At 36.1% G+C, this 26,837-nt stretch overlaps 4 protein-coding genes, 1 long non-coding RNA gene and 1 pseudogene across 7 annotated transcripts; 4 read left to right on the plus strand and 2 right to left on the minus strand.

Annotated features, from left to right (window-relative positions):
- Window positions 1-33: 33 nt before the first annotated feature.
- On the plus strand, window positions 34-1,000 carry LOC117129552 (annotated as a pseudogene).
- Window positions 1,001-3,035: 2,035 nt separating this feature from the next.
- On the plus strand, window positions 3,036-5,217 carry LOC103864791. Its single transcript, XM_009142564.3, is given in 6 exon segments — window positions 3,036-3,213; window positions 3,216-3,313; window positions 3,891-3,997; window positions 4,121-4,568; window positions 4,643-4,761; window positions 4,875-5,217. Coding segments are annotated over 6 exon segments (1,089 nt in total). The 5' UTR covers window positions 3,036-3,098; the 3' UTR covers window positions 5,077-5,217.
- Window positions 5,218-5,812: 595 nt separating this feature from the next.
- On the minus strand, window positions 5,813-9,885 carry LOC117129554 (protein CENTRORADIALIS-like). Its single transcript, XM_033282973.1, has 4 exons — window positions 7,525-9,885; window positions 6,747-6,808; window positions 6,624-6,664; window positions 5,813-6,227 (listed from the first exon to the last, which is right to left on the minus strand). The coding sequence occupies exons 1-4, from the start codon at window positions 7,726-7,728 to the stop codon at window positions 6,007-6,009; spliced, it is 528 nt and encodes a 175-aa protein (XP_033138864.1). The 5' UTR covers window positions 7,729-9,885; the 3' UTR covers window positions 5,813-6,006.
- Window positions 9,886-19,485: 9,600 nt separating this feature from the next.
- LOC117129553 lies at window positions 19,486-20,570 on the minus strand. Of its 3 annotated transcripts, XR_004453190.1 has the most exons (4): window positions 20,404-20,569; window positions 19,927-20,067; window positions 19,792-19,847; window positions 19,486-19,713 (listed from the first exon to the last, which is right to left on the minus strand). It is a non-coding gene; the product is annotated as an uncharacterized LOC117129553 (long non-coding RNA). The 3 variants fall into 3 exon arrangements; XR_004453189.1 differs by having other exon boundaries at window positions 19,486-19,847; window positions 19,927-20,072; window positions 20,404-20,570; XR_004453188.1 differs by having other exon boundaries at window positions 19,486-19,847; window positions 20,404-20,566.
- Window positions 20,571-21,005: 435 nt separating this feature from the next.
- On the plus strand, window positions 21,006-23,056 carry LOC103864792 (putative F-box protein At1g21990). Its single transcript, XM_009142566.3, has 4 exons — window positions 21,006-21,123; window positions 21,291-22,245; window positions 22,331-22,471; window positions 22,603-23,056. Exons 2-4 carry the CDS (start codon window positions 21,298-21,300, stop codon window positions 22,924-22,926), a joined length of 1,413 nt encoding a protein of 470 aa, XP_009140814.1. The 5' UTR covers window positions 21,006-21,123; window positions 21,291-21,297; the 3' UTR covers window positions 22,927-23,056.
- A 244-nt stretch (window positions 23,057-23,300) lies between these two features.
- On the plus strand, window positions 23,301-26,161 carry LOC103864848 (pentatricopeptide repeat-containing protein At2g27610). Its single transcript, XM_033282971.1, has one exon. It carries the CDS (start codon window positions 23,552-23,554, stop codon window positions 26,135-26,137), a length of 2,586 nt encoding a protein of 861 aa, XP_033138862.1. The 5' UTR covers window positions 23,301-23,551; the 3' UTR covers window positions 26,138-26,161.
- Window positions 26,162-26,837: the final 676 nt, after the last annotated feature.

A 26,837-nucleotide genomic window follows, 5' to 3' on the forward strand; every position in this document is an offset into this window, starting at 1 on the left:
AAGGCGACATCGAGAGCGCGGAACGCAGTCTTTAAAAGGCAGGGAGAGAGAGATCTAGTGTCGTGGAACTCGATGAATCTCCGGGTAAGCGCAGCAACGGGGAAATCTTACAAAGGCTCCTCGATGTTTTCGAGGAGATGAAGAGGCGAAAGGTGAGAATGGATAGCGTAACGTTCATTGGAGTGTTTGCTGCTTGTACAACACGCAGGTTGGTAGAAGAAGGCGAGAAGTATTTCGATATAATGGTGAGAGATGCAAGATTGCACCTACAAAGGAGCATAATAGCTGTATGGTCGATCTATACAGCCGAGCCGGGTTGCTTGAGAAGGCTATGGAGGTCATAGACAACATGACATACCCTGCTGGTTCGACGATTTGGAGGACAGTTCTAGCTGCCTGCCGTGCACAAAGAGAACAGAGCTTGGGAGATTAGCTGCAAAGAAGATCATTGATATGAAACCAGAGGATTCAGCTGCGTATGTGTTGTTGTCTAATATGTATGCAGAGTCAGGAGATTGGGGAGAGAGAGCGAAAGTAAGGAAGCTGATGGAGGAGAGGAAGGTGAAGAAAGAAGCTGGCTACAGCTGGATTGAGGTGAAGAACAAGACTTATGCGTTCTTGGCTGGCGATCGGTCTCATCCTCTCAGAGATCAGATCTATAAGAAGCTAGAGGATTTGAGTAGACGGCTGAAGGATTTAGGGTATGAGCCGGATACGAGTTATGTGCTTCAAGATATTGATGATGAGCATAAAGAAGCTGTTCTTGCTCAGCATAGTGAGAGATTAGCTATTGCTTTTGGGTTGATAGCTACACCAAAGGGAAGTCCTCTTTTGATCATTAAGAACCTTAGGGTCTGTGGGGATTGTCATGCAGTTATCAATTGATTGCCAAGATTGAAGAAAGAGAGATTGTAGTTAGAGATACTAATCGGTTTCATCACTTTAGTAGTGATGGAATTTGCTCATGTGGGGATTTTTGGTGACTATAATACACGAAAAACTTTTTGTGCAATGTTTTGGGATCAAATCAAACATGGGCATGAGATTTGTTTCTTTCTGAGTAAGTACGTGAGTAAGTGATGAGACTATTATAGTGACGGGGTACTGCATGGAATTACACAGTTAAGTCTTTGGTTTAGCAACTTCAGTGGCGTAGTGACTACAAACTTAAAAACTCCACCACTATTCTTTTTAGTCTTTCTGTAATTTGCTTGATCTATTGAGAATAATGCAAATACAAATAATAACGGAATCATATTATACTATTATAGATGTATATCCCATTAATATAAGCAAATTTAATTTGTAAAAACGGAATCCTAAATTTATTTGAAAAATGGAGGTATGAGGATGTTGTTTTGTTTTCCTCAAAGGTGAGCACGCCCTAAAGATACCAATCTGGAGTACAAGAAATCTTTAGATTACAATGGCAACCTCCACCAAAAGCTTTCTCCAAACAATACAGCATTACAAGATGGTTCTGCTAAGTTTATAAGGCCATGACTATCCCTAAAACGTTTTTTTTTTTTGGGTTTCTTAAATTTTTTTTTTTTGGGTTTTTTTGATTATTTTTTTTTTTTTAAAAGAGAACCAATCGCGGACTGTTGTCACGTGTCAGTGGAGCCCGAAAATAGTACAAAAAACAGACAAAAGTGGATCCTAATTTCACTCTCTTCTATCACCACGGTTTTTAATCAAAAAATATAACCCACCACTTAAAAACCCTTCGTATAACCCCCATAATTGTGCTCTTTAGAGCAGGTTTAATGCAGTAGCTTAAGGCTGTTGCTTAAGGTTAATTACAATTTAAAAAAAAAAGAAAAAAGAAAAAAAAACGAACAGACGTTGCTTAATTAAGCACGGGAAGCGTCGTCCCTAAACGAGCACGTGTCGCTAAGGAATTGGCTTGAGGAGAGGTGTCGTTGGCTTCCGTCGCGTTTCTTCTTTTCTTTCTCTCTCTCTCTCCTCTCTCTCTTTCTCTCTGTGGCGAAAGGCGATATCTCTGCGATCGGTGGCTCTGTTCGTTGAAACGGCGGCGTCTCTCTCGTTTGCTGTCGTCGTCGAAGGCGAACGACGTCCCCTGTATCTGTTGCTCTCCTCCACGAAGGAACACGGCGAGATCTCTCTCTGGTTCTTTCCTCTCCGAGGCGAAAGGCGGATTTTTCCCGATCGGTGGCTCTGTGTAGATTGCTATTGGATGAATCATTGCTAATTGGATGAATCATTGCTAATTATATTTTCTGAGTGTTGTATTATTTCTCAAGAGAGTGGAGAGGTCACGAGTTGAGAGTGGAGAGTTATATAACTAGAGATCACACTTGTAGTATCTCTCTCTTGTAAACGTTCTATCATTCTCATGTTCTCTTGCACTCATAATATCAATTTTCATCACTCATAATTTCAATTCTCATCACACTTGTAGTATCTCAATTTTTATTGTTAAGCACCTTAAGTCAAGCACTACCAATAACCCCCTACAATTAAGTGTTTCTTAGATTATCTCTTAGCTAAATTTTAATACTTAAAAATCATTAACAACCACTTAAGCAACACTAAAGGTTGCTAGCAATAAACATGCTCTAAGTCTAATACTCTATAACCAATAGCACCTACCAAATAGCTAGTCTTGAGAGGTCTACGTAATGAAAGCTTAGGTGCACTCATCGACATTGTGAACACATCTCTATCTTTTGACTCTAGTCTAAATACTATTATTAGTTCACTTTTACTTTTATTTTAAAATAGAAATGAATATATATTTTATATTTTGATGAAAAAATAATATTATTAGTTTTATTAACATACGTCATCATCTTTATTTTATAGTTTTTTGTAATTAGAGAAATTAAAAAAAAATATTCGAGATGGTCTAATTAAACCTCTGAAATACCGTTTAAAACCGGAATTACGTTCTAACCACACAAATACAACCACAAGTAAGGTTTAAAACGAAAATAAGATCTAAACCGGTAACTCGAAAACGACAAAGGCCTAGGGCCTATGTGGCAGCGTTGAGGGCACTTTCACAAAAAAAGTGAAAAGCAGTTGACCAATACAACACAAAACGCTTCTCTCTTCCGCCTCTCGACTGCTCGAAAATGGGAAAACGAGACAAAAAACCTAATCGACGTCGCCACAAAGGAGAATTCTCGAATGACGGCGAAGATTTCTACGATCAACACCCCTCCTGCTGCTCCTCCCTCGTCGACGAAGACAAGAAAACTCCGAGGAAGAAGAAGAAGAAGAAAGCGACGAGCTTCAGCCATCCTCTGATTTGCCCTCAAAGTTCCTTTTATACCAACAATCAGTACAGGTAACAAATGAGTATCTCGCGACACTTATGTCTTGGCCTTTTAGGTTCTACTTTCATGTTAATCTTGCTGTGGTTTAAGACTGTCATTGTCCTGCGTTTGTCTACTCTTTTGTTTTCGGACAACCTTACTGTCTTTCTGTTATTTGTTCGCAATTTCATGGTCTCGTCTGTCTTTCTCTTACAGAAAGAACACTAAGCTTTAAAAGACACTGTATTATTATGTGCAATGTTCAAGAAATAGCTATGTGTGTGTGGTAGTTAGTCGCTTTATATGGGATTATTGATTAAGGGGATGCATATAGCCCAGACCGATTAATTTAAGTGTTTTTACACAATTTTTTTTAAAGTTTATGTCCTAGGCAAGTTTTAGAATGATTATGAGCATGTTCAAGAAATCACTATGTGGTAGTTAGTGGCTTTATATTGGATTATTGATTAGGCGGACGTCTAGGTCGATTTTTTTTTTATTGCCTAGACGTTTTTTTATACGGATTTATTTAAAAAATAGTTTCGTTTAGTTCTGATTTGCCGACTAGACGATTTTTTAGAACGCTGGTTATGTGTGTTTGTGGTGCAGTCACCAAAAGGAGACATAAGCTACTTGCAGAAGTTCTTTCTGATGTATGTGGGAGGAAGGCAGCCTCTCCATTTCCAAGAAGATTTCTGTGGGACCGCTCTCTTAAGGTTTCTTTTCTTTTTTTTTTTTTTTTGATCAAAAAGGTTTCTTTTCTTTCCTTCCTCTCATCTTGCTTTAAACACTCATCTTGCAATGCTCTGGGAATAAAATCTTGTGTTTGCTTCGAATAGTGCGGAGTGGCTGAAGGCTGACACGAGGAGGACTGCTGTAGGGCTAGATTTCGACCTCGAGGCGCTGGAATGGTGCATGGACAACAACATCAGCAAGCTCGGCGCTGACGTGTACTCGAGAATGTCTCTTCTCCATGGGAATGTTTTGACCCCTCTTGATGCTAAGCAAGTGACGTCCAGATCCCACGAGCTGATTCAAAATATCAGTTTGGATGATGAGGGTGAAGATTTAGTTCATGATGGGTCTGATTCATTACCGAAGAGGGATATCGTGTGTGCTTTCAATTTCAGTTGCTGTTGCCTCCACAAACGCTCGGAGTTGGTTACTTACTTCAAGAATGCGCGTGAGGCCTTGTCCAAGAAAGGTGGTATATTCGTTATGGACTTGTATGGAGGTGCTTCTGCAGAGGGACAGTTGAAGCTTCAACGGAAGTTCCCAACTTTCACGGTAAAAAAAAAGAAGTTTAAACTGTTAATACTTCATATGGTAACTTACTAGCGATTGTGTATATCTTATGGCAGTATACATGGGAGCAGGCTGAGTTTGATATTGTTAGTCGCAAGACAAGGATCAGTCTTCACTATCACCTTCAGAAGCAGAACAGAAAGATTCGCCATGCTTTTTCTTATAGCTGGAGACTGTAAGTGGCCCTCTACTCTTCTGCTTCCACATTCATTTTTTTCTTTTTGTCTTAAAGATTAAGTAGCACGTGTGAAGTGGATCTTTTGGTCATGTGTGTGTGTGTGTGTGTAGGTGGTCATTACCGGAGATAAAAGACTGTATGGAAGAAGCCGGGTTTAGATCAGTCCATTTCTGGCTCAGGGAAATGCCAGACGCTTCTGAAATGCGTAGAACAGATGGGTTTGGTGCTGGACGAGATATCAAGTACGAAGAAGTCAAGAACTTTCAGCAGTGTGATGCTTGGAATGCTTACATTGTTGCCGTCAGCGTTTAGTTTTGTGTACCAACACTCTTGTAGCTGTGTCTTTATGCTGAGAATCATAACTAGAGAATCGGTTATGCTATCTTTTGGTCAAAAGCTATGAAACCTGACACTTCTTTGCCACTTTAATGAGATCCTCTTACCGACTTCACATTTGATTTTTGTTTGACACATACTAGTTGACTTTTATGCCAAGAAGGGAAAATACATACAATCCAACAACACATGCAAAACACATTCAAGTGTTATTAATAATACATACAAAATTTAATGTACCTGAATCATATGATCATGACTGACACCAGTGATCACTGATCAGAGAAGCATTTTTCTTTCTTTTTTTGTAAGTGTGAGTGATGTAGCCTGTTACTATCCAACTAGTTTTCAAGGGGGAGTACATCTGTGGAATTAGCCCGTCCAGCTTGTTTTCTTTTTCTTTTGATGATTTTAAAGTTTGGAACCGTTTCGGACTTGTTAAAAGGAAGTTCAATAGTTATCTGAGCTAAATGATGGTTAGGACTTGAAACATTTTTAAAAAGAAGAAATGTTTTTTTTAGCTTGGACAAACAAAAATAATTATTTAAATGAAGAAAAACGAATTTATACAATTATTTGTAGAACCCACTGTGGATGAGAAGAAGGCACCACTGCGGTGTTTGAGTTGTCGACGGTATGTTCTGATCACAGAGTCGAGGTGTGGGTTTGTGTTAGTGCTTGTTAGTAACTATATATATATTGATATAATTGATTATGATAAGAAATATCAGTTATATCTACATCCAAAATACCAGAAACATCCATCCATATGAAAATAAACTTAAACAAGAAATGCCGAATTTATTCAAATGATAATAATAGTTCATAACAGTACAGCCACCATATATAGATATATCATTATAAAAAGCTGCTTCCCGTCAGAGTGCATGGAACAACCGATCGATATTAACGGCGTCTAGCGGCGGTCTCACGCTGGCAGTTGAAGAAAACAGCTGCAACGGGGAGGCCGAGATCGTTCTCATATGCAAACATCCGAGTGTTGAATTGGTCTCTGTAAGACGGCACAGAAACCACACTTCCTCTACGGTTCTGCTTGAAAAGCAAATACACAAATCGGTGGATCCCTATGTTTGGCCGAGGCATCTCGTACCCTACTATTTCCTTTCCTGTTTTGTATTAGAGTAATTAAATATTTTTTTCGTCTACATTGATTAGAGTAATTTCATGCTGTACCTCGTACAGTTTCTAAACTTTAACCGGACAGGCTATAACATGGCGGTGACACTTTGTTTTTTGAACAACGGTGACACTAATACAAACAAATAGATTACAGATCTAGACCGTATGAAACTAATTAAGAGTGCATAGTTATACTTTAGTGTTTTTTTTTTAATTTTATACTAAAATTAATTGGCATGTTCACGACACTTTGGTTTAAACGTAGATTATAATTAATACAAACTCTTAGGTTACACATCTGGATCATATATAAAACTAATGAAGAATGCATATATTTATATGTAATGTCATTTGTTTGATTTACTAAAGTATATATGACTTACCAAATGTCACGTCGGTTGTCCCTGGGATATCGGTAACAATCCTGACATATCATTGCAAAAAATGTTACATATGTATACAATCACATGTTTCTTAACCAAAAAAAAGGAAGGAATCAATTTTACCAGTGCAAGTGCTCCCTCAGATAAGGATCACTAGGTCCAGGAACATCAGGATCAGTCATGACCTGTTTGACATATTTGATATTCATGAATCATGAACATATCTACACGTGACACAAATAAATATCTACATAAAGAAACACATGTATTGCAACAAAGAATTCGCAGTTGCTTTACAAAAAACAAAGAATACGTTCTTATTTTACCAAAAAAAAAAAACAAAGAATACGCAGCTCTCTTGAACATTAGTATAAAATAAATATTCCCGAAAATGCAAACTAAATCTGAAAAATAGGAGTTTCATGAAACAGGTTTTGTATGTACCATTCTTAAAAATTATCACCACGGTAAAATCTGTGAAAAAATAACAACTACTGTACCAATATATTCTTCATAATTAAGCTAAGAGATCCGTAAGACTAAAGTCATTATTTTTTTTTACTTTTCAGGTTTCTTTGTTTTACAAGATCGATGAATAATTGATTTTTTAGAAATGTTTTTTTTCTCAAACAAGTTAAGAATAATTTTTGCATCTTATGTCATAGAGTGATAATTTTAATAGAATAAGCAGAGTATTGGCATTTCATAAAATGTACCTATATTTCAATATTTGTAGTTAGTTTCTTTAGAAGTTCCACCAAGAAAGTCTCTTTAAAAGAACTGGATAGGAAATTATAAGGTTTATGTATTACATAACAACTAACGAGCATTGAAGGGAGTTATATTAAACAAAACGACTAAGCAATATTTGTATTAACATATATGATAAAAGTTCGCGTACCAAAGTGAAGAATGACCTCATGTCACCCCCATGAACTTCAACTTTGGGTTTGTTTGTAACTGCAGAAGGGAAAAGTTCATGGCCATTGTAGACTTGCTTGTCGCAGTTATAAGTCACTGTCATTTTCACCGCCTGCAAACAATTGTCCACAACGTCTCCGATTACTCTCCCAACCATAAGCGGGTCTGACGATATCCGGGACATCTAGATTGCTTCTTTAAGAGCTCGAAGAAACAAATAATAACTTTGAAGGATAAGGAAATAATGTTTGATGAGATTGTGTATTGGTGTGTTATTGCGGGGATAGACAAGCGTAGCTTGCTTTGCGGGATCGGATATGTTAATATTGATTTAGTGAAGACATAAAGTCAGAACACCATGTATTTATAGTATTTAAGAGAATAAGTGGCCATAGTGAATTTGATTTGACGTTTAGATTCAAGGAACTTCTATATATATATGAAAGAATTTAAACTAATTTCCTTTTTAAAAAGAGGTGCAGTTTACAAACATTTTGTTCCGGGTATTTAAATCAGATCTAAAATATGATCCTATATTTTTGTGGCCACATATGTTTAATGTTTGTAGTTGTTTTGAATCCGGTTTATTTATCTCACAAAATCCATCTACCAATAGACCACATTTATGTTGTTAATTTCTAAATATATTTGTTGGCCTTTTACAATTTTTTAAATCTACATAGATGTCATACACTAAAAAATAGTGAATTTATGGACGTTTCAGGTTATTAAATTTTTTTTATAGTGGTCAGAAGAAATTATGTGTACAGTTTAGCAAAAAAAAAAAAAATCAAAATAATACTTTCTAAAATATCCAAAGAAGAATTACAAAACCTAGCTTTGGAAGGGGACAAGCATTCACATGAAAATTATACTTTCTGAAATAACATTATGTATTGCGTGATGGTAACTTTAAATTCTACATTTAACATTTTTTGACTAATACATCTAACATATTTAACTTGTGATTATATGTAGGGAAAAAAATTTCTGACTGGAAAAATAAAATTACTAGCCAAGTGATTACATTCCTAAGTTTAATTTCTTCATTTTATCATTAAAATTAGTATCGTAAATCTAGACTCGGGAAAAAAGGAAGAGAGATTTCATTATAAAAAAAAGAGAGAGGAAGACAGATGTGATACGTCCATGTTATTCTCTAGCCATTATTCAAACAGAAGTCCAATTACTAAGTGGTGGCATTGGGAATTTAACTTTTTCTTTTGCTTTTTATTTGAATTTTGAACTGCATATTAAAAAAAACTAATTAATATTTGGATTTATTACTTGGAGTAATATTTTAGAATATCTAATTGGGAAAAATGGTCTCTTGTTTCCAGTACGTGTAAACCTTCAAAGAAGAGACAAGACAACTTCGTGTTACTATTTCTCAGAAAAATCATGTTACTGACGTATGCATAGGTGTTTTTAAGATGAATACGTGGTTTACAATAAACATAATTCACAAAACATGTCTTTTTATTGTTTTAATGTTGATAACAAAATTATATCAGTTGACAAAAAAAAACAAAATAATATCCCATTCATTAGAATTAAAATGAAAGACTGGCTACTTTTTTAATTACAAAACAGTAGTATTTAAAAAAAAAATTAAATTTACAAACTTACTTTATATAAAAAACAAAGTATAACAAGTTTTTTTTGCGCTAGTAGCCTAATGATATAAAACCTATCTAGATAGCTAATTTCAAAATGCATTTCCTCCGAGTAGATGCTATCACTATTTTTGAAGCTGTTGTAAAAAAACAACCCTTTTGAAGCATATAAAAAGCTTATGTGTCAGTCGCTTATAGAGATATATGGCTATGAGCAATGTACATGTTCAATGAATGTGAATTTTGTTTTTATTTAATTAACTTAATAACTAAACTCGAAACGTATATTTTTTTTTGTCCAGTTAGTTATACTATTTTTTTGTTTGTTTGTTAAAGAACCAGTAATCAGATTTAGTGAACTAAGAACAAATTTTTCACAGTTACAAAAAAAGAACAAGTTTTTCATTCTACGATGTTATCTAGCTATTCAAGTAGTCAACAAGTTAAAAATCTTAGTTTTTAGCTTTATATATGAGTTGCTAAAGTCCCCTCTTAGCACTAAAATGAGAATTTGTGCTTTATGAGTGGGATGAGAAGTGGCAGATTAACCAATTTGGTCTTTAAATTTCCTTTTTTATACGGTATATACAGAACATATGCATGCATGCGATATCTTCAATTATTAATTATCCTAACCATTAGAAGAAATGTTTTTTAAAAGGGAAACCATTTTTAAAAAAAGTCTCAGTGTCAGTTTCCACCGTAAATCACAGCTTTTGTCGTTTTATTATGAAATATTAAAGAAATACAGACACTTCAAGTGCCATTATTCTGTTTTTTTTTCTTTTTCTTGATATAAAAAAAAAATTCATCGAAGTAGTTAGCAACCGCATGGCCAGCATAAAGAACTAATTAACTTGGTGCAAAACAGTTAACAGAAGAGGACCTGAATACGTGATCCTCCCCCTTTAGCAAGAGCCATCTTGGGATGTATGTGATAGATACGTCAATAAATTCAGCAGATAAAGCTTTAATTCCATCTAACTCGGGTGCTATTGCTGGCCACTCTTCTTCCTCCTTCATCAGTTTAATTAATTGTTCACAGTCGAACTCAAATCGTACCTCTCTGTTTCCTTGCTTCAATACTTCCTGGATAGCCCACAACAACCCTTCTACTTCAGCGTGGAGAGGAGATGCTGCAGCACTTAGTCCATGTGCTCCAAACAGGGTAGGGGAATCATCTTCCAGCAGCACAAAACCCATCTCAACTCTATCGCATTCGTTTATCCAGGACGCGTCTGTTTGACATCTCCATTTAGCTGCGGAAATTATCTATGTAATGTTGTTAGTCGGTCGTTGTTGTTCATCCCTATCTCCGCCAGGGTCTTTGGAGATTCTCTGCGCTAGAGTCTAGCTTTCAGCTTCCTTGACAGCAAGTTGAAGTGAGTCCATCGGTGAGATATTTTTATTTTTGAAACTCTTCTCGTTACGCGCTTTTTAGATATACCATGCGATCCATGGGAATGTATCCAGCGCTTCTGGATTTACTCTTTTTTTCTTTTGCACAAAATAATAATAAATCAAGGTTTTGAGTATAAAGAGTTACACGGAAAAAACCCCGGAAAAACGGTATGGATGATAGGGCCCATCATTAAAGGGCTGGTGGACATTCGAAGAAAGTGTGGTTAATGGATAATGAGAACTAAACGTCCCTTTTGCAATAAGGGTAATGAGAAACTAAATCTATACTATACTAAAAGCAGCATATACTCAAAATCTAAGCTGCCACGTCCTCAAAAATAATTGACCAATGAGAACCAGTTAAACAGCCACGTCAGACAGGCTTCCCCGTGTTAATTTCGTCCACCTGCATCTCTAAAAGAAGCGACTTTAAGTTTTTTTTTGCGTGTGTTTCATTCATGGGCTTGATATTAAGTTGTTGGATCAATTTTGATCAAGACTGTATTCAATTGATTATTGGGCTGTATACAAATATAGATAGTCTTCTCTCGGATACTCCACCGTTACAATTAAAATCCGTCGCCGCCGAAGTACTGATTCTTTTCATTTACCACCGTACTATCTCCCCGGTGTTATGTGGATGGATTGTTATCCGACCATAACATGCTGGAACCTAGCATCTGTTTCTTATCATCTGGCTTTTTACTTACCGTAGACAGAAATCTGGAGATGTTACGAAATTTGGTTAAATCCAAGCGTCGTCTTTAAGGCACTCATTAACAACATCTATCCACTCCTTCCACGATTTTTCATTGAATCCTTCCTCAATTTCTTACTTTCTGTGCATCCTTGACTATAAATAGTTTAGTCCCATCCTGAGAAAATTCATCCTTTCGATTCTTTTAATCGTAAGCTTTTTGAAATTTGGGAGATGATTTCGTTTTCATTTGTTTCTGTTTGTTGGTGTATTGCAGGCGACCCTCATGCAAGCCCAAGCCACCGTCAACATACAATGTGTTACCGTCAAGCTCGCTGTTCAGAATCGTCAGCTGCATCTTTGGTCATTAAGGCGTTGAAAGAGCCTGAGCCAGACCGGCAAAAAAAAGTTAAGAACATTACACACAAGAGTAATATTCCCTTCAATTAGTTTATTGAGATTCTATTGGAAAGAGCTGAGTGGGACAGTTAGGGAGATTTGGGAAACATGTGTCGTTGTTGAATATGCACGCACCGTTGATGGAAATGATCCGAATGATCTTTAGCAGGATATTCAAGGTGAGATCAATATTCATAATTACCAAGGTACTGATGCTATAAATTGCTTTCTCCAGTGAACTAATATGATCTACTATGAGGTGAATGATTATTTCTTCTCCTCTTCTTTCCATGAATCTTATTTTATATAAGATCTTAGATGCCCATTTAAATACTTTAGATTACATATTTTATTGAGCTTCCGCCATCAGAGGAGAAGCCACAAACCTCCGTATGATTAATCACCTTGCTTAAAAATACGGCTGAAGGGATGAGTTAGATGTATGTGCAAGTATCTAACCTTTTCTTTGCTTATCTTATTGAATATCAGACTCATGTACGAGATAGTAAAGATTGTCTTTTTATTTTATAGTATTGTGCAGAAGGAAACTTGCAACGCTGGAGATGCAGATGAATGTAAATCAATGGAAGCTTAAATCAGCAAACTGAAACATACTTTTCCAAAGCTTGCTTTTGGAAAGAGTTGTGAGGTACCTTAATCACTAGGCTTAGTGCTGATGCAAATTCTGGCCCTGCTACTAATTTTAAAAAAGGTAAGAAAGTTGCACAAACTTACTTCATTATTCTTTCCTACTCTTTTACTTTGCTGATTATCGATTGAAATGTCCACAATTTCTGAAGCATATATAGGGTTATGTCACTAATCTTTCCCTCTCTTTTATCTGTGAACTGGCGATGGAAGCTCCCTTTTTGTCTGGGTTATAACAGAAACTTGAGAAGCTCCAAGAACAGAAGCTCATAGAGAAGCTATTTCAGCCGGAGGAGATGAAAATTTGGTCTCTATAACTTGGAACAAAATGAAGATCATAGTCACGGTTAAAAATGTTAATTTTGCTTTCGGGTATAAGGTGAGCTACTACTAACTTGAATTAAAATCAGGACAAAGGATATTGCTTATGTTTGACCCTGTCAAAAAGTGTGTTATTGCAAACTAGATGTGTTCAGAATAACTTTTTCAGTTACTTCACTTTTATACACGGCTCTTATTCATGCATACTTTGTTAGCGTGTTAACCTTAAAATGTAAGGTAAGAGAGTTTTGAAAATACAAGATGAATGGACACCATATAAAAAGACGTAAATCTTACTATCTTTTTAATTCTCTGATCTCCAGTCTCCACTATAAACCATTTATTGAATGTTGCACATGTGTACGTGCATGCAGCTATGCCAAATATGCAGATATGTGATTAAATAATATACACAAATGTATTGAGAAAAGGCAGAGTGAAGCAAGAAGTGAGATTTGATTAACTTCCCAACTGCTCTTTTGCTAATTACAGCTCAAAGAAGCATTGGCTTCATGTGACATCTTACATGTTATGTACGTGACCAAGAATTTGAATTATACATGCCTATTACTCATCCTGAGTAGCAAACTTTCTTCTACTTTTGTTTGATTCAGTCATGGCCGCTCCGTCTTCTTATTTCTACATGTTCTTCTTAGTGATGTTTACTTTATACTGGTTTCTACGGTGTGATCAAGTGACGTTGAAGCTCTACTAAGTCTAAGATAATTTATTTATCTGTCCAACTCGATTCCATGGCAAGGAACAGATCTCTTCAACTGGAAAGTTATTAAAGAATACATTAGTGGACAAAGAGCCTCAAGTATTGATTGACGATTTTAACTTCACTGCCTTATTGGATAAAAGCCAATAAAATTTTCAAAGGGAGAATTGTTCAGTTTGCACTTTCACATCTTTATTTGGCAATCTAATTTGTAAAATCTCTATATTTAAGACTTTATTCAATCATATGATGAGTGTGAATGAACATGAATAATAAATTAGCAATTAATTGTTAAAGATAGAGGAAATAAACTAAAATCATTATAAGTTAAATCTTATTTCATATTTCGGTACCTAACAGAACAAATATCCTGTAATTCAGGTATAAAACTTTGAAACTTATCATACTATCCATATTCGGATCCGGCCTCTCCGGATACCGGATTTTTAGAGCGGATCCGGATCTGATCTCGGATCGAATCTGAATCTCGGATAATAAGTCTTAGGCCTATACAATTGTATATTTACTGTTATTTAAGCTAGGCTTAGTAGAACTGAGATTTGAATGGTGAGGCTTTGGAGTAAAGTTTGAATTATTTTAATAAAAAAATATTAGAAATTTCAAAATCAAAATTTTTAAGATAGTTTCAAAAAGTATTTCGAATTTTAAAAAGTAAATTCAAAATAAAAATTTGAAAAATAAAATCATAAAATTATAAAAAAGTTTGAATTTTGAAAACATAAAATTCAACACTATAAAAAATATTAAGTTTTTATTGTTTCTTTAAATAATTATTTATATTTATATATCTATAAAGCAATTGGAAAAGTAGTTTTTTGTCTTTCTAATAAAAGCTATTCTGGTATTCTTTGGAAGCTCTTTTGATGACAAAAACTTAAAAATATTATTTAAAAGAATTGTCCAAAATAATAATGAAAAACAATAACTAAATAATAATAGGTAATAGATTTTTGAAGAAACAGTATCATAAACATAGAATAACACAATTCAAGTCCCCATCAATGCTAGAGAATGATTAAGAATTCACTTACGAGTTTTAAATTCCCTTTGAAGACAAAGTATTTAACTAATACAGCCACAATGAAGTTCCCAACAAATTAACGCATCTTTGACATAGACCAAGTATGCGAAGATTGTTACTATTTTAAGAAGATGAAACAATTTGATATCTTCCTTCAAACAAGATAATCACAAAAACAAACACAAGCATCTACATTTTTTATTTTCGAACATTAACGTTACTTTATGTTTAAATTTAAACTGAACTACGACTATCAGCATAATTCTACTTTTATTGAGGCGATTAATCACAACCACTTATGCTTTTCCACATTGAACTAAGAAACTTTAAAACAAAGTAATACACTACTATTGGTAACCACTATAAAATGGATCAGAAAATATCATTCTTTTCAACATATATTCATCTTTATATTTTTGAACATATTTTCTTTAAAAGACTATAAAATAAATTGTAAATTAATTTAGAATATAATTGACGAACCCGGCGCGTAGCGCCGGAAGACCACTAGTATTTCTAAAGAGGTAATAAATTTGAATTTTGAAGTGTGAGGAAATTAGATATATTCTCTCGTAGGTGAGTGGATGTATTGCAAAGAATAAATCCTAAAACAACTAATATTATTTTAAAACTTACCATATTTGGAAATTTTAATGTTGGCGATCCACAACCTGACAACTACAATGCGTTTCACACATAGAAAGGCTGACAAAGTGTGAAAGGTCACTTAAATTTAGAAGAAATATTCGTTACGTCTGTTACTCTTTGTTTTTTTTTTTCTCTATATAATTTATTTCCTTTTCCATTAAAAACAATGAAAGTAACAAACAAGAGCTGGCTTTCCTCTTATAGAAACCCTGATGCATTTGACCAAAAAAAAAATTGACCAAAAAAAAAAAGAAACCCTGATGCCATCTAGCTGTCCTCAGATTGCACGTTTCAAGTGTAGTTTGCATGTGATCATGATAATATTTAAAGTTCAAATAATCTTATAGTTCTTTTGTATATTTGAGCATATGAACCAACACCAATCTATGACACAACATGTCATATGTTGTCTTATATTCGCAAGCTGTGTAAGATCAACATTTTTCTCAGCTAGAAAAAACACTTCACTATTTTCCTTATAATTAAAAAGGATCTCCAGCCAATAGAAAGCTCGTTAATAACATCACACAGAGCCTTTTGTGGTGACTTCAGTTATCTATAGACTATAGTTTATTGGAATTATGTACAATAAAGAAATTTATCACTATTGTTTAGAGATAACTAGTGCATTTGGAGAGATAGAAGGTTTTGAGTGCAATGTTAACTAGGCCCCCAATGAAAACAGTTAGGGTTTTCAAGAACCCGGCCGCTAGGCTAGGTTTTCCGAGCTTGATGGAGGAATCGAAGAAGGATTTTCTCTATCTTAGTGTCAGAGTAAGGATCAAAGTAATAAAGATGGAAGTAAGTTGAAGTCGGTGGAAGCAGTAAAAAATAAGTCAGTACCATCAAAAATGCGATGCAAGTAGATATGGTAAAAAAAGAAGTGGATATAGTAGATGCAGCAGCTAGAGATGTTAAAATGCACCTTAAGCCTGTGGATCTGAATGAGCCTAGTAGAGTTTTTGATCAGTGGCTCATTTGTTATCATGTAAAAATAAATGGGTTTATACATGGGAAATCTGTTTAGATATACTCGTTAAATAAATGGGTATCCGGTTAGGTTCGTTTTTGGGTATTTCTAAAAAAGCAAAAATTATATTTAGAATATTTAAAACTAACTTAAAGGTAATTTAAAAATGTCACAATTTATAGAATTTGTGTTTTTGAAACAGAATGATTATGTTATATTTAGTTTGTGTTCTTTTGAAACAAAATACATATGATGTGTTCGGGTTTAAAACCTATTCAAATGTGTTGATATTTTTAATAATATGATGGATTGATTAATATTTAATAAAAAATATTTTTAATTTTATTTTTTTTTTTAATTTAAATTTCTATTTATCATAAAGTTTAGAAATCAAATAAAATTGTTTGTTTAAATTAAGAATTAATTGTTATTATATTAAGAAAATAATTTAAACCCTGTTAAGATGAGAAAACATAATGGACAAAAAAATTGTATTAAAAACATAAGTGAGCCTAAACAGACTAAAACAGTTCTTCACAACTTAACGAACTTAAAAATAAATAAAAACTAAACGGAAATATGTATAAATAAGCTTAAATCTACATGATATAATGGGCAGGGCCTAAACAGACCTGGACCGCCCATTAAAACATCTATAGTAGCAGCTTTGGTTGAGGTTTCGTATGATATGATTTAAAACTAAAGTTCCCATGTTGAAATATTACTTGCAAGGAAATTTTCTATAAAAAATTCATGTGGTGTGGGAGATAAATATCAATATGAATTGATGTGTTTGAAAGGGATGAGAACATTTCCAATTTTAAAATCAAAGATGTCTAACTGAAGAAGCGAGCTAGTTCACAGAAAGGGTATGTGCAAAAAAGGTATGTACAACATCGAATACATTCCAATGATCATCACAGAACGAGACCTCCGGCGAGACCTTGAGCGAGCCCTCCTCATCTTCTTCTCCTCCTCAACGCTTAAGATGTCAGCTACAGCTTCTTGATTCAATACTTCTAAAGATACCTCCTCCACAGACTCAACAACACTGATCACTGCTTCCTTCTTCTGAGTAAACGGCTTCTTCATACGGGGTTTGTTACAACGGTTTATCAAGTGTCCAAATTTGCCACAGTTGATGCATCTAGGAGGAAGGTTAGGGTACTCAACGTTAATCTTAACAGAATTTCCTTGAGTATCCCTAACTACTACAGCCTCCGGAGGGGAGTGAGAGAGATCGATTTCCACCTTGACTTTTGTGTCTCCGAAGTGGTACGGGTCTAAACGAGACTTCTCAGTGTGGAGCGGTTCACCTATTCCGCTAGCAACAACACTGATCCCATTCAAAGAGTACAGCTGAGGTGGAACATTCTTGAGCACTGCCCACGTAGGAGCAAAGAGAAGTTCCTGAGCAGCTAAGCTCCCTTCAGCTGACCACGGATATACCGAGAACGCACAACGATCCGCTTGCCAGTATCCAACCTCTAATACCCACTCTCTGGTTTGCACCGAGGGAATGAAAATTAACACGCAGGTCTCTGAGATAGTACGAACCGTGATTTTCCCAAACTTTCCCCAAACTGGGTTCAAATCTGCGATTATCTTCTCTACCGACGGCCTACGGCCGTGAAAGTGAGCAACCACATGATCTTTCCAGAACTCCGACGTCTGCAAAAGCACGGACTCCGGTGCTTGCATAACCGGTGTTCCATCCTCCAGAAAGGTTGGATCTGAGATCTTGCGAAGATTTCGCAGTGAAGACTTGAACCTCGCCGCGTAGGTTGGAACCTTAGCAGCTGGAATCGACGCTGGAACCGACGAAGACTGGAGCTTGACCTCTAGGTCGCGATTCAGGAGCTGAGTTTCGCGATTCGAGATTTTCGCCTTACGAGCTCCCCCTGGATCGATTGAGGCGCCTGAGGAGGGAGATGATACTGGAATCGTCATCGAGAACAGGAAACGGCTGGGAATAGCTTCTCGCTAGCCAGCGTGAGGCCTAGCCAACGGCGGTAAGATACCGGAAACCTAGTCGCCCTTTTTCGCCCTTTTTGAGAGAAAGCAAGGTTGTTCAACTTTATTCGATCTTCAAAATCCGGAAACCTAGTCGCCCTTTTCGATATGACGTTAACTTGTATTATTATGTTTGCGCTTTATGTTTGCTTTATAGAATACCTTAAAGTTGCTTTGACTATTGTTAGATTCTACCTTAGATATGGTGTAGTTTGCCTTATGTTTTGCCTTTTATATTTTTCATTTTTTTTGTCAACATATTTTCATTTAATCTGCTTAGATATGTTAAAAGAGTTATGGTTGCATTTTGAAATTATCATATCTAAAACAAATTCTGTGAATTGCACTCTCTACACATTAATTTTATTTATTGTTTTGGAGCCTTTATTCATATTTTTCAGAAAAATATTTTAAACTCTAAGAAATTAGGGAAAATTGTTTTTTTAGAGCAAAAAAATAGAAACTATGTCCATTTAGACTAATCTCATATTTGTACCATTTTTGCCTATAATATCCTTTAATATTTCTGAAAATAAATTAAATAAATAGTTTTACAAACAAAAAAAATTTGGAAAAATAGTAACTACTAATAAAATACCTATATAAACTTAGTGGTATTCTTTTTCATTTTTAGAAATGTTTAAATCATAATTTCAAATTATGTTCTAAATAAAGTAGAATTGACATTCTACAAAGTAGAAAACAAAATCTACTTTTTTCATTGAATCTACAACGTTTAGAATACATGATCTACGTAAATAAGAGTTTTCTAAAAATATTTAGAATACACATTCCGCGCTTAACCTATCGATCTAAAACATGTAGAAACCAACTTCTACATATTTACTATAAATCTAAAACAAGTATAAACCGAATTCTACAGATTTACTGTAAATTTAAAACATGTAGAAATCAAAATCTACACATTACAAAAATTCTAAAAAATATGTAGAAACCGATTTCTACAGATTAACTGTATTCTACGGATAAGAATAATCTGTTCCGAAAAATAAGGAAAAAAATATTTGGAAATATTCAATTTCCTATTTTGAAAACCGATTTTTTTTAAAAAAAAACAAAAAATATGTGGAAATATTCTGTTACCATTTTTGAAAAATCGAATTTGTTAATAAAAGATCACTTACTAGCCATTTTTTTTGGAAAAAAAACACTTATTAGCCTTTCTTCTCAAAATACCTAAATTTTCCTTTGATTTTTCACAAAGTTAGGAGCTTTTTCATATGGTTGGTACAATCTATCTACCTAACTCTTGTCTGTTTGTATGAATCTTCCATCAGATTCTTCTTCGTGCTCAGGATGATATATGTAAAATATGATTTAGTGTTCGGGGCCTATATCATTAATTTCGAATGTCCTCAGAATCCCATGAGATTGAAACATCAAGCACTAAAGTAATATGTTAACACATTTGATGTCATGTGGAGCTGTTTCTTGGATCAGTTAGTGAACTCATAAACTAAACCCACAAAATGATATTAGACAAGCTTCAAATATTTACAGTGTAGTAAAACAAATAAAGAGCATTCTCTTCCATAGTAATAGCAACAGTAAAACAAAAGACATCAAGCCAAAAAAAACCCTTAAAGAACATTAGAAGAACCAAAGAAACATCACAAACTGAATAAGATCAACCTAGCTTCTGTTTCTTCCTTTTACTTGCTTCACAAGTATCCTGCATATTATACACTAAGATTTTTTCATTATATGTTTCAACAAACAATATCATAAGTCAAGACAAGATAGTCTAGACCATTAGCTTCAGACGTTTTCATCACACGAATCCTTTTAACCGAGGTGATGAGCATTCTAAGATATATACAAAACCCAGATTAGATCATTGTAAATCATTCATCAGACATTAAGAGATGGTTTTTAGTTCTTTTACCTCCATGGAACATCACCAACGAGCATCCAATCTCCTTCCTTATCTTCATAAGTACAAACTCAGATGATCCAACGGTTTGGTGAACTGACCCATTAACCCGATAGTACCAGGATTAGTGCCAAATTACATATCTTCTAGTGTCTGCGCTGGCGATACCAACATCAACAACAATGACACGAAATCAAAACTAACCAATCTCTTCAAAATATCGATTGACAAACCCGTATGGTAAAGCAAATTGATAAGATTACATACACATGTAACATAGATTAACTGTAGGTTCTTATGGTAATCACAAATTGATAAGAACAGAACACAAACACATATAACAAACTGGTGTGTTATTAAATCGATTGACAAGAACACAAAAACATATACCGAAGCACTAATCTATTTGCTTTTCACAGAACTATTATCGATTAAAGAACATGCAAAGAAGATTTAAAACAAAATAGGAATGAGAAGTGTCGATGTTACCTTCGTTTTACATGAGAGAATAAGAGATTAAGCCGGAGAAGAAGATACTAAGCCGGAGAAGAAGAGATTTACGCCGGAGAAGACGAGATTTGAGTCGGTATCTTCTTCTCCCCACCAATAGAGACCTGTTGACTTTGTCGCCACCAGAATTAGAGAGGCCTAGAGAATGAGACTGAAATAATTAGGGTTAGGGGTTTTGATTTGGGGATTTAAAAAAAAAAAAAAAATTAATTGGTTCTGTATATTATATTAATTTAATGTATTACAGTTAGTTTTAAAATTGTATTTCGAAGGACTAAACTGGGATTTTCAAAATTATTAGCTTAATGAGACAATTGTAGGTTGGGATTATTCTATTAGGACAATGTTTATATTTTTTTGCTCTAAAAAAACAATTTTCCCAAAAAATTATAAATAACTACTTTTTTTTTAGCACATAAATTATAGATAACTACCATTTTTTTAATTTATTCGTTTCAATATTTTTTTAACAATCAAATCTTTAGAAATTTTTAACTGGTGATGGATAATTTTGCAAGGAGAAAGATAATTCCCTTAGTTAGTAGAAAGGAAAAGGTTAATTGCTGACCAAAAAAAAAGGAAAAGGATCGGTGAAATAAATAAAAAAGTTAACTTGGAAAAGAAGAACAGGTGCGTTCTCGGTTCTATCTCTGACATCCCTCGTCGTACTTTGGCAACCTTCTTTCCCTTCTTCCAATCGTAAGTTTGCTTTATTACATGAACCTGAATAGCTCTTGTCTGTTCAGATCTCGAGGAATCAAATTGTTTGATTATTTTTTAAGATCCTAATCGTCTATCTATTTTAATAAATTTCTGTGGTATAGGTCTGGTTGAGTTGAACAAAAGAAACGTATCTGTGCTCACAGGGTAGGGATGGGTTCTAGAGATTTGATCAGCAGTCTGCCAGACGAGGTTCTTGGGAAGATCCTGTCCTTCCTTCCGACACATATCGCCGCTTCCACATCGGTTCTGTCCAAAAGATGGAGGAATCTTCTCGCGCTTGTAGACAAGCTCGATTTGAGCGACGCAAGTGTTGGTAGTCCTCTAGGCTTCCCTGAATTCGTGGACAAGACACTTGCTCTCTTAAAAAACTCTTCACTCATCAAGACATTCCATCTCAACTGTGAGCATAGGCACGAAGACTCTCGTGTGGACGGTTGGATCCACACTGCCCTGGAGCTCCGCTTCTTGGAGGAGCTTCGCTTGGAGACCGTAGGCATGTATTCTATAGAGACCGAGTTCTTCACGAGCAACACACTGGTTGACCTCACGATATGCGATGGATTCTATCCCGACGGTCGCCTCCCACCTGCTGGTGGAGTCTTTTTCCCAGCGCTCAAAAGACTCTCTCTCTTCTCCGTGGCGTTTGCGGATTGTGCCATGTATGATGATCTCGTCCTTGGATGCCCCGTCCTCGAGGAACTGTTCCTGCATTATCCTGATGATAACAATCCCCCGGCTTGGACAGGGGACGTGTCTAGCTCTTCCATCGAGCGACTGACCATCATTCACCATTATCCCGATTACCGCGAAGCTTACGAGTTTGTTTCTTTTGCCACGCCCAGTCTTTTGTACCTTGACTACTCTGGTTACGTTGCGGATCAGTATGATGTTGATTTTGATTCCCTTGTTGAAGCAAGACTTGATATTCGACCTTGGGAGGCATTTACAGATGAGCATGATGATCGTAGTGATAATGATGATGATGATGACAGTGATTGTGAGTATGATGCAGATTCTTTTTCTTCTTGGGATGTTACCGGCCTTGTAACAAGGATAAGCAATATCAAGACCCTTCACTTGTCTTCGGATTCTCTTGAGGTATGTTTTTGATACTTAATTGTTTAAATTTGATTAGCTACCATATTCTAATGATAAAATGTTTGTGTTTTGTTTCATGATTCAGGTTTTTCACTTTTACTGTAAATCAATGCCAGTCTTTCACAACCTCCTTACTTTATCATTTGAGAGTGACAAAGAAAAAGGATGGCAAGTGGTGCCTCTTCTTCTCAACAGCTCTCCAAACCTAGAAACTCTAGTCATCAAGGTAAATAAAACGTTATGAATTTTTATATGTGTTATTTTATCAAAATTTCATTTGATCAACATCTGGCACTTTTCATATTTTGCTACATTATTTTTGTACATTAATGAATATGTTTTTTTCTTTCCGTTCAGGGCCTTGTGCATAAAGTTACAAACAGATGCGGGGACGCCTGCATTTGCATCCCTAAGAAGAAGAAGAAGGAAGAGGGAGTACCATGCTGTTTATCCACATGTCAAGTGAAGATGCTAACCGTTTCAGGGTATTTAGGAACTTGTAGAGAGCGGAAACAGATAAGTCATTTCTTGGCGAATTTGAAATGTCTTGAAACTGTCAAAGTTGGTGTTGAAGTTGATAACCAACGAGAGAACCATGTTCATAATAGATACATGGGAATCATCAATGCTCTTATCAAACTTCCCAGAGTTTCGCCAAACTGTCAGATCCAGTTTTTTTGATTTCTCTTTTCTCCTTTATTTATTTTGTCAAACTGTTTAATTTGATTGTCACAACTCACAACACATTTGTATTGAACTCTTTTTTTTTTAATGTAATATTCTCCTAATTTAATCATAGCTGTTTTTTGCATGAAATCACACGAATGTACAAACTGCTACAATATAAGGTTAGATGTTCCTGCTACAATTTGCTTATTTATCTGAATATTATTCTATAAATCAATCAATCTTGATACTGTTACAAGTCAGTAATGTACAGCTCAAGGGGAATTATGCATATTTTCCAAGATGTTTACTATGGCTTTGCTGGTTTAAGTTTCCTCTAAACACACCCAATGTTTAAGTTGTTGTATTGTATAATTCATTATGTGGATTGTATAATACTTCACTCATGTCAAATTTTACCGCCGTAACTTCTCTTTTAGTAGCCTTTGATTTATGAAATAGTGCAATGCCACTGTTGACTTGCGAATTGAGAATAAAGAAAACCGGGAATAAAATAATTGAATAATTTGATTTTGAATCAGAGAGTTGAGAATAAAAAATCATTTCATGCCGATATATATACACAAATTTGAAGCGAAAATGGCAGCAAACTTTTAGTTCTTTATTGCTAAAAAGCAAAATGCGATTCAGAACTACAATATGGAGACATCATCAATCTCTGGAGAAGCTCAAACCCAAATTCAGAATCTACACCCTCGGTGTCGTCGTTGCATCAGCGTCTCGTTTCCATGTCGCACACAACCTGTTCGACAAAAGTCCTGACCGAGTTCAAGAAAACCACACAAGCTTGCTCTTCGGCTACTCCCGCGACGGACGCACTCAAGAAGCGACCAGACTCTTCTTAACCATCCATCGTTCCGGAGCCGAGATGGACTGCTCAACCTTCTCCTCCGTGCTAAAGGTTTCCGCTACTCTATGCGACGAGCTTCTCGGCAAACAGCTGCACTGCCAATGCGTAAAGTTCGGGTTTTTAGACGATGTGAGCGTTGGCACGTCGCTTGTTGACACGTACATGAAAGGCAGTAACGTTAAAGACGGAAGAAACGTTTTTGACGAGATGAAAGAGAGGAACGTTGTTACTTGGACTACTTTGATAAGCGGGTACGCGAGGAATGGGTCTAATGAGGAGGTTCTGAAGCTGTTTATGAGAATGTATGAAGAAGGGACTGAGCCTAACTCGTTTACATTCGCAGCTGCTCTTGGAGTTTTGGCTGAAGAGGGAGTGAGTGGGAGGGGGAGGCAGGTGCACACGGTTGTTGTCAAGAACGGTTTAGACAAAACCATTCCTGTTTCCAACTCTCTGATTAATCTTTATCTCAAATGCGGTAACGTTAGGAAAGCTAGAATCTTGTTTGATAAGACGGAAGTGAAGAGTGTGGTTACGTGGAACAGTATGATCTCGGGGTATGCAGGGAACGGTCTTGATTTAGAAGCGTTGGCGATGTTTCACTCCATGAGGCTTAACCATGTCCGGTTATCTGAATCGAGCTTTGCTTCTGTTATCAAGCTCTGCGCTAACCTCAAAGAGCTGAGGTTCGCGGAGCAGCTCCATTGCAGTGTTGTGAAATACGGGTTTTCGTTTGATCAGAACATAAAGACGGCTCTGATGGTGGCTTATAGTAAATGTGCAGTGATGTGTGATGCTCTTACGCTGTTCAAAGAGACGGGTTTCCGTGGGAACGTTGTGACATGGACAGCTATGATCAGTGGTTTCTTGCAGAATGATGGGAAAGAAGAAGCTGTGGACTTGTTTAAGGAGATGAGGAGGAAAGGAGTTAGACCGAACGAGTTCACTTATTCCGTCGTTCTCACTGCTCTTCCTGTGATTTCTCCATCAGAGGTCCATGCGCAAGTTTTAAAGACTAACTACGAGAGATCTTCAACGGTTGGGACTGCTCTTCTGGATGCTTATGTGAAGTTAAGCAAAGCAGATGACGCTGCGAAAGTTTTTAGCAGTATTGATGATAAAGACATTGTTGCTTGGTCAGCGATGCTTGCAGGATACGCTCAGAGTGGGGAGACAGAAGCAGCTGTAAAGATGTTTAGCGAGCTCACAAAGGGAGGGATAAAACCGAACGAGTTCACATTCTCCAGCGTCCTCAACGTGTGTGCTGCTGCTTCCGCATCTTCTGGACAGGGAAAGCAGTTCCACGGGTTCGCTATAAAATCAAGAGTGGATGACTCTCTAATTGTTAGTAGCGCTCTTCTAACCATGTATGCAAAGAAAGGCGACATCGAGAGCGCGGAAGCAGTCTTTAAAAGGCAGGGAGAGAGAGATCTAGTGTCGTGGAACTCGATGATCTCCGGGTATGCGCAGCACGGGGAAGCTACAAAGGCTCTCGATGTTTTCGAGGAGATGAAGAGGCGAAAGGTGAGAATGGATAGCGTAACGTTCATTGGAGTGTTTGCTGCTTGTACACACGCAGGGTTGGTAGAAGAAGGCGAGAAGTATTTCGATATAATGGTGAGAGAATGCAAGATTGCACCTACAAAGGAGCATAATAGCTGTATGGTCGATCTATACAGCCGAGCCGGGTTGCTTGAGAAGGCTATGGAGGTCATAGACAACATGACATACCCTGCTGGTTCGACGATTTGGAGGACAGTTCTAGCTGCCTGCCGTGTGCACAAGAGAACAGAGCTTGGGAGATTAGCTGCAAAGAAGATCATTGATATGAAACCAGAGGATTCAGCTGCGTATGTGTTGTTGTCTAATATGTATGCAGAGTCAGGAGATTGGGGAGAGAGAGCGAAAGTAAGGAAGCTGATGGAGGAGAGGAAGGTGAAGAAAGAAGCTGGCTACAGCTGGATTGAGGTGAAGAACAAGACTTATGCGTTCTTGGCTGGCGATCGGTCTCATCCTCTCAGAGATCAGATCTATAAGAAGCTAGAGGATTTGAGTAGACGGCTGAAGGATTTAGGGTATGAGCCGGATACGAGTTATGTGCTTCAAGATATTGATGATGAGCATAAAGAAGCTGTTCTTGCTCAGCATAGTGAGAGATTAGCTATTGCTTTTGGGTTGATAGCTACACCAAAGGGAAGTCCTCTTTTGATCATTAAGAACCTTAGGGTCTGTGGGGATTGTCATGCAGTTATCAAATTGATTGCCAAGATTGAAGAAAGAGAGATTGTAGTTAGAGATACTAATCGGTTTCATCACTTTAGTAGTGATGGAATTTGCTCATGTGGGGATTTTTGGTGACTATAATACAACGAAAAACTTTTTGTGCAATGTTTGGGATCAAATCAAACATGGGCATGAGATTTGTTTCTTTCTGAGTAAGTACGTGAGTAAGTGATGAGACTATTATAGTGACGGGGTACTGCATGGAATTACACAGTTAAGTCTTTGGTTTAGCAACTTCAGTGGCGTAGTGACTACAAAACTTAAAAAAACTCCACCACTATTCTTTTTAGTCTTTCTGTAATTTGCTTGATCTATTGAGAATGCAAATACAAAATAATAAACGGAATCATATTATACTATTATAGATGTATATCCCATTAATATAAGCAAATTTAATTTGTAAAAACGGAATCCTAAATTATTTGAAAAATGGAGGTATGAGGATGTTGTTTTTTTCCAAAGGGTGAGCACGCCCTAAAGATACCAATCTGGAGTACAAGAAATCTTTAGATTACAATGGCAACCTCCACCAAATTTCAAACAATACAGCATTACAAGCTGGTTCTGCTAAGTTTATAAGGCCATGACTATCCCTAAAACTGTTTTTTTTTTGGGTTTCTTAAATTTTTTTTTTTTGGTTTTTGATTTTTTTTTTTTTTTTAAAAAGAACCAATCGCGGACTGTTGTCACGTGTCAGTGGAGCCCGAATAGTACAAAACAGACAAAAGTGGATCCTATTCATCTCTTCTATCACCGGTTTTTAATCAAAAAATAT

This window comes from Brassica rapa, unplaced genomic scaffold (genome assembly GCF_000309985.2).
Source record: "Brassica rapa cultivar Chiifu-401-42 unplaced genomic scaffold, CAAS_Brap_v3.01 Scaffold0021, whole genome shotgun sequence".
NCBI lineage: Eukaryota > Viridiplantae > Streptophyta > Magnoliopsida > Brassicales > Brassicaceae > Brassica > Brassica rapa.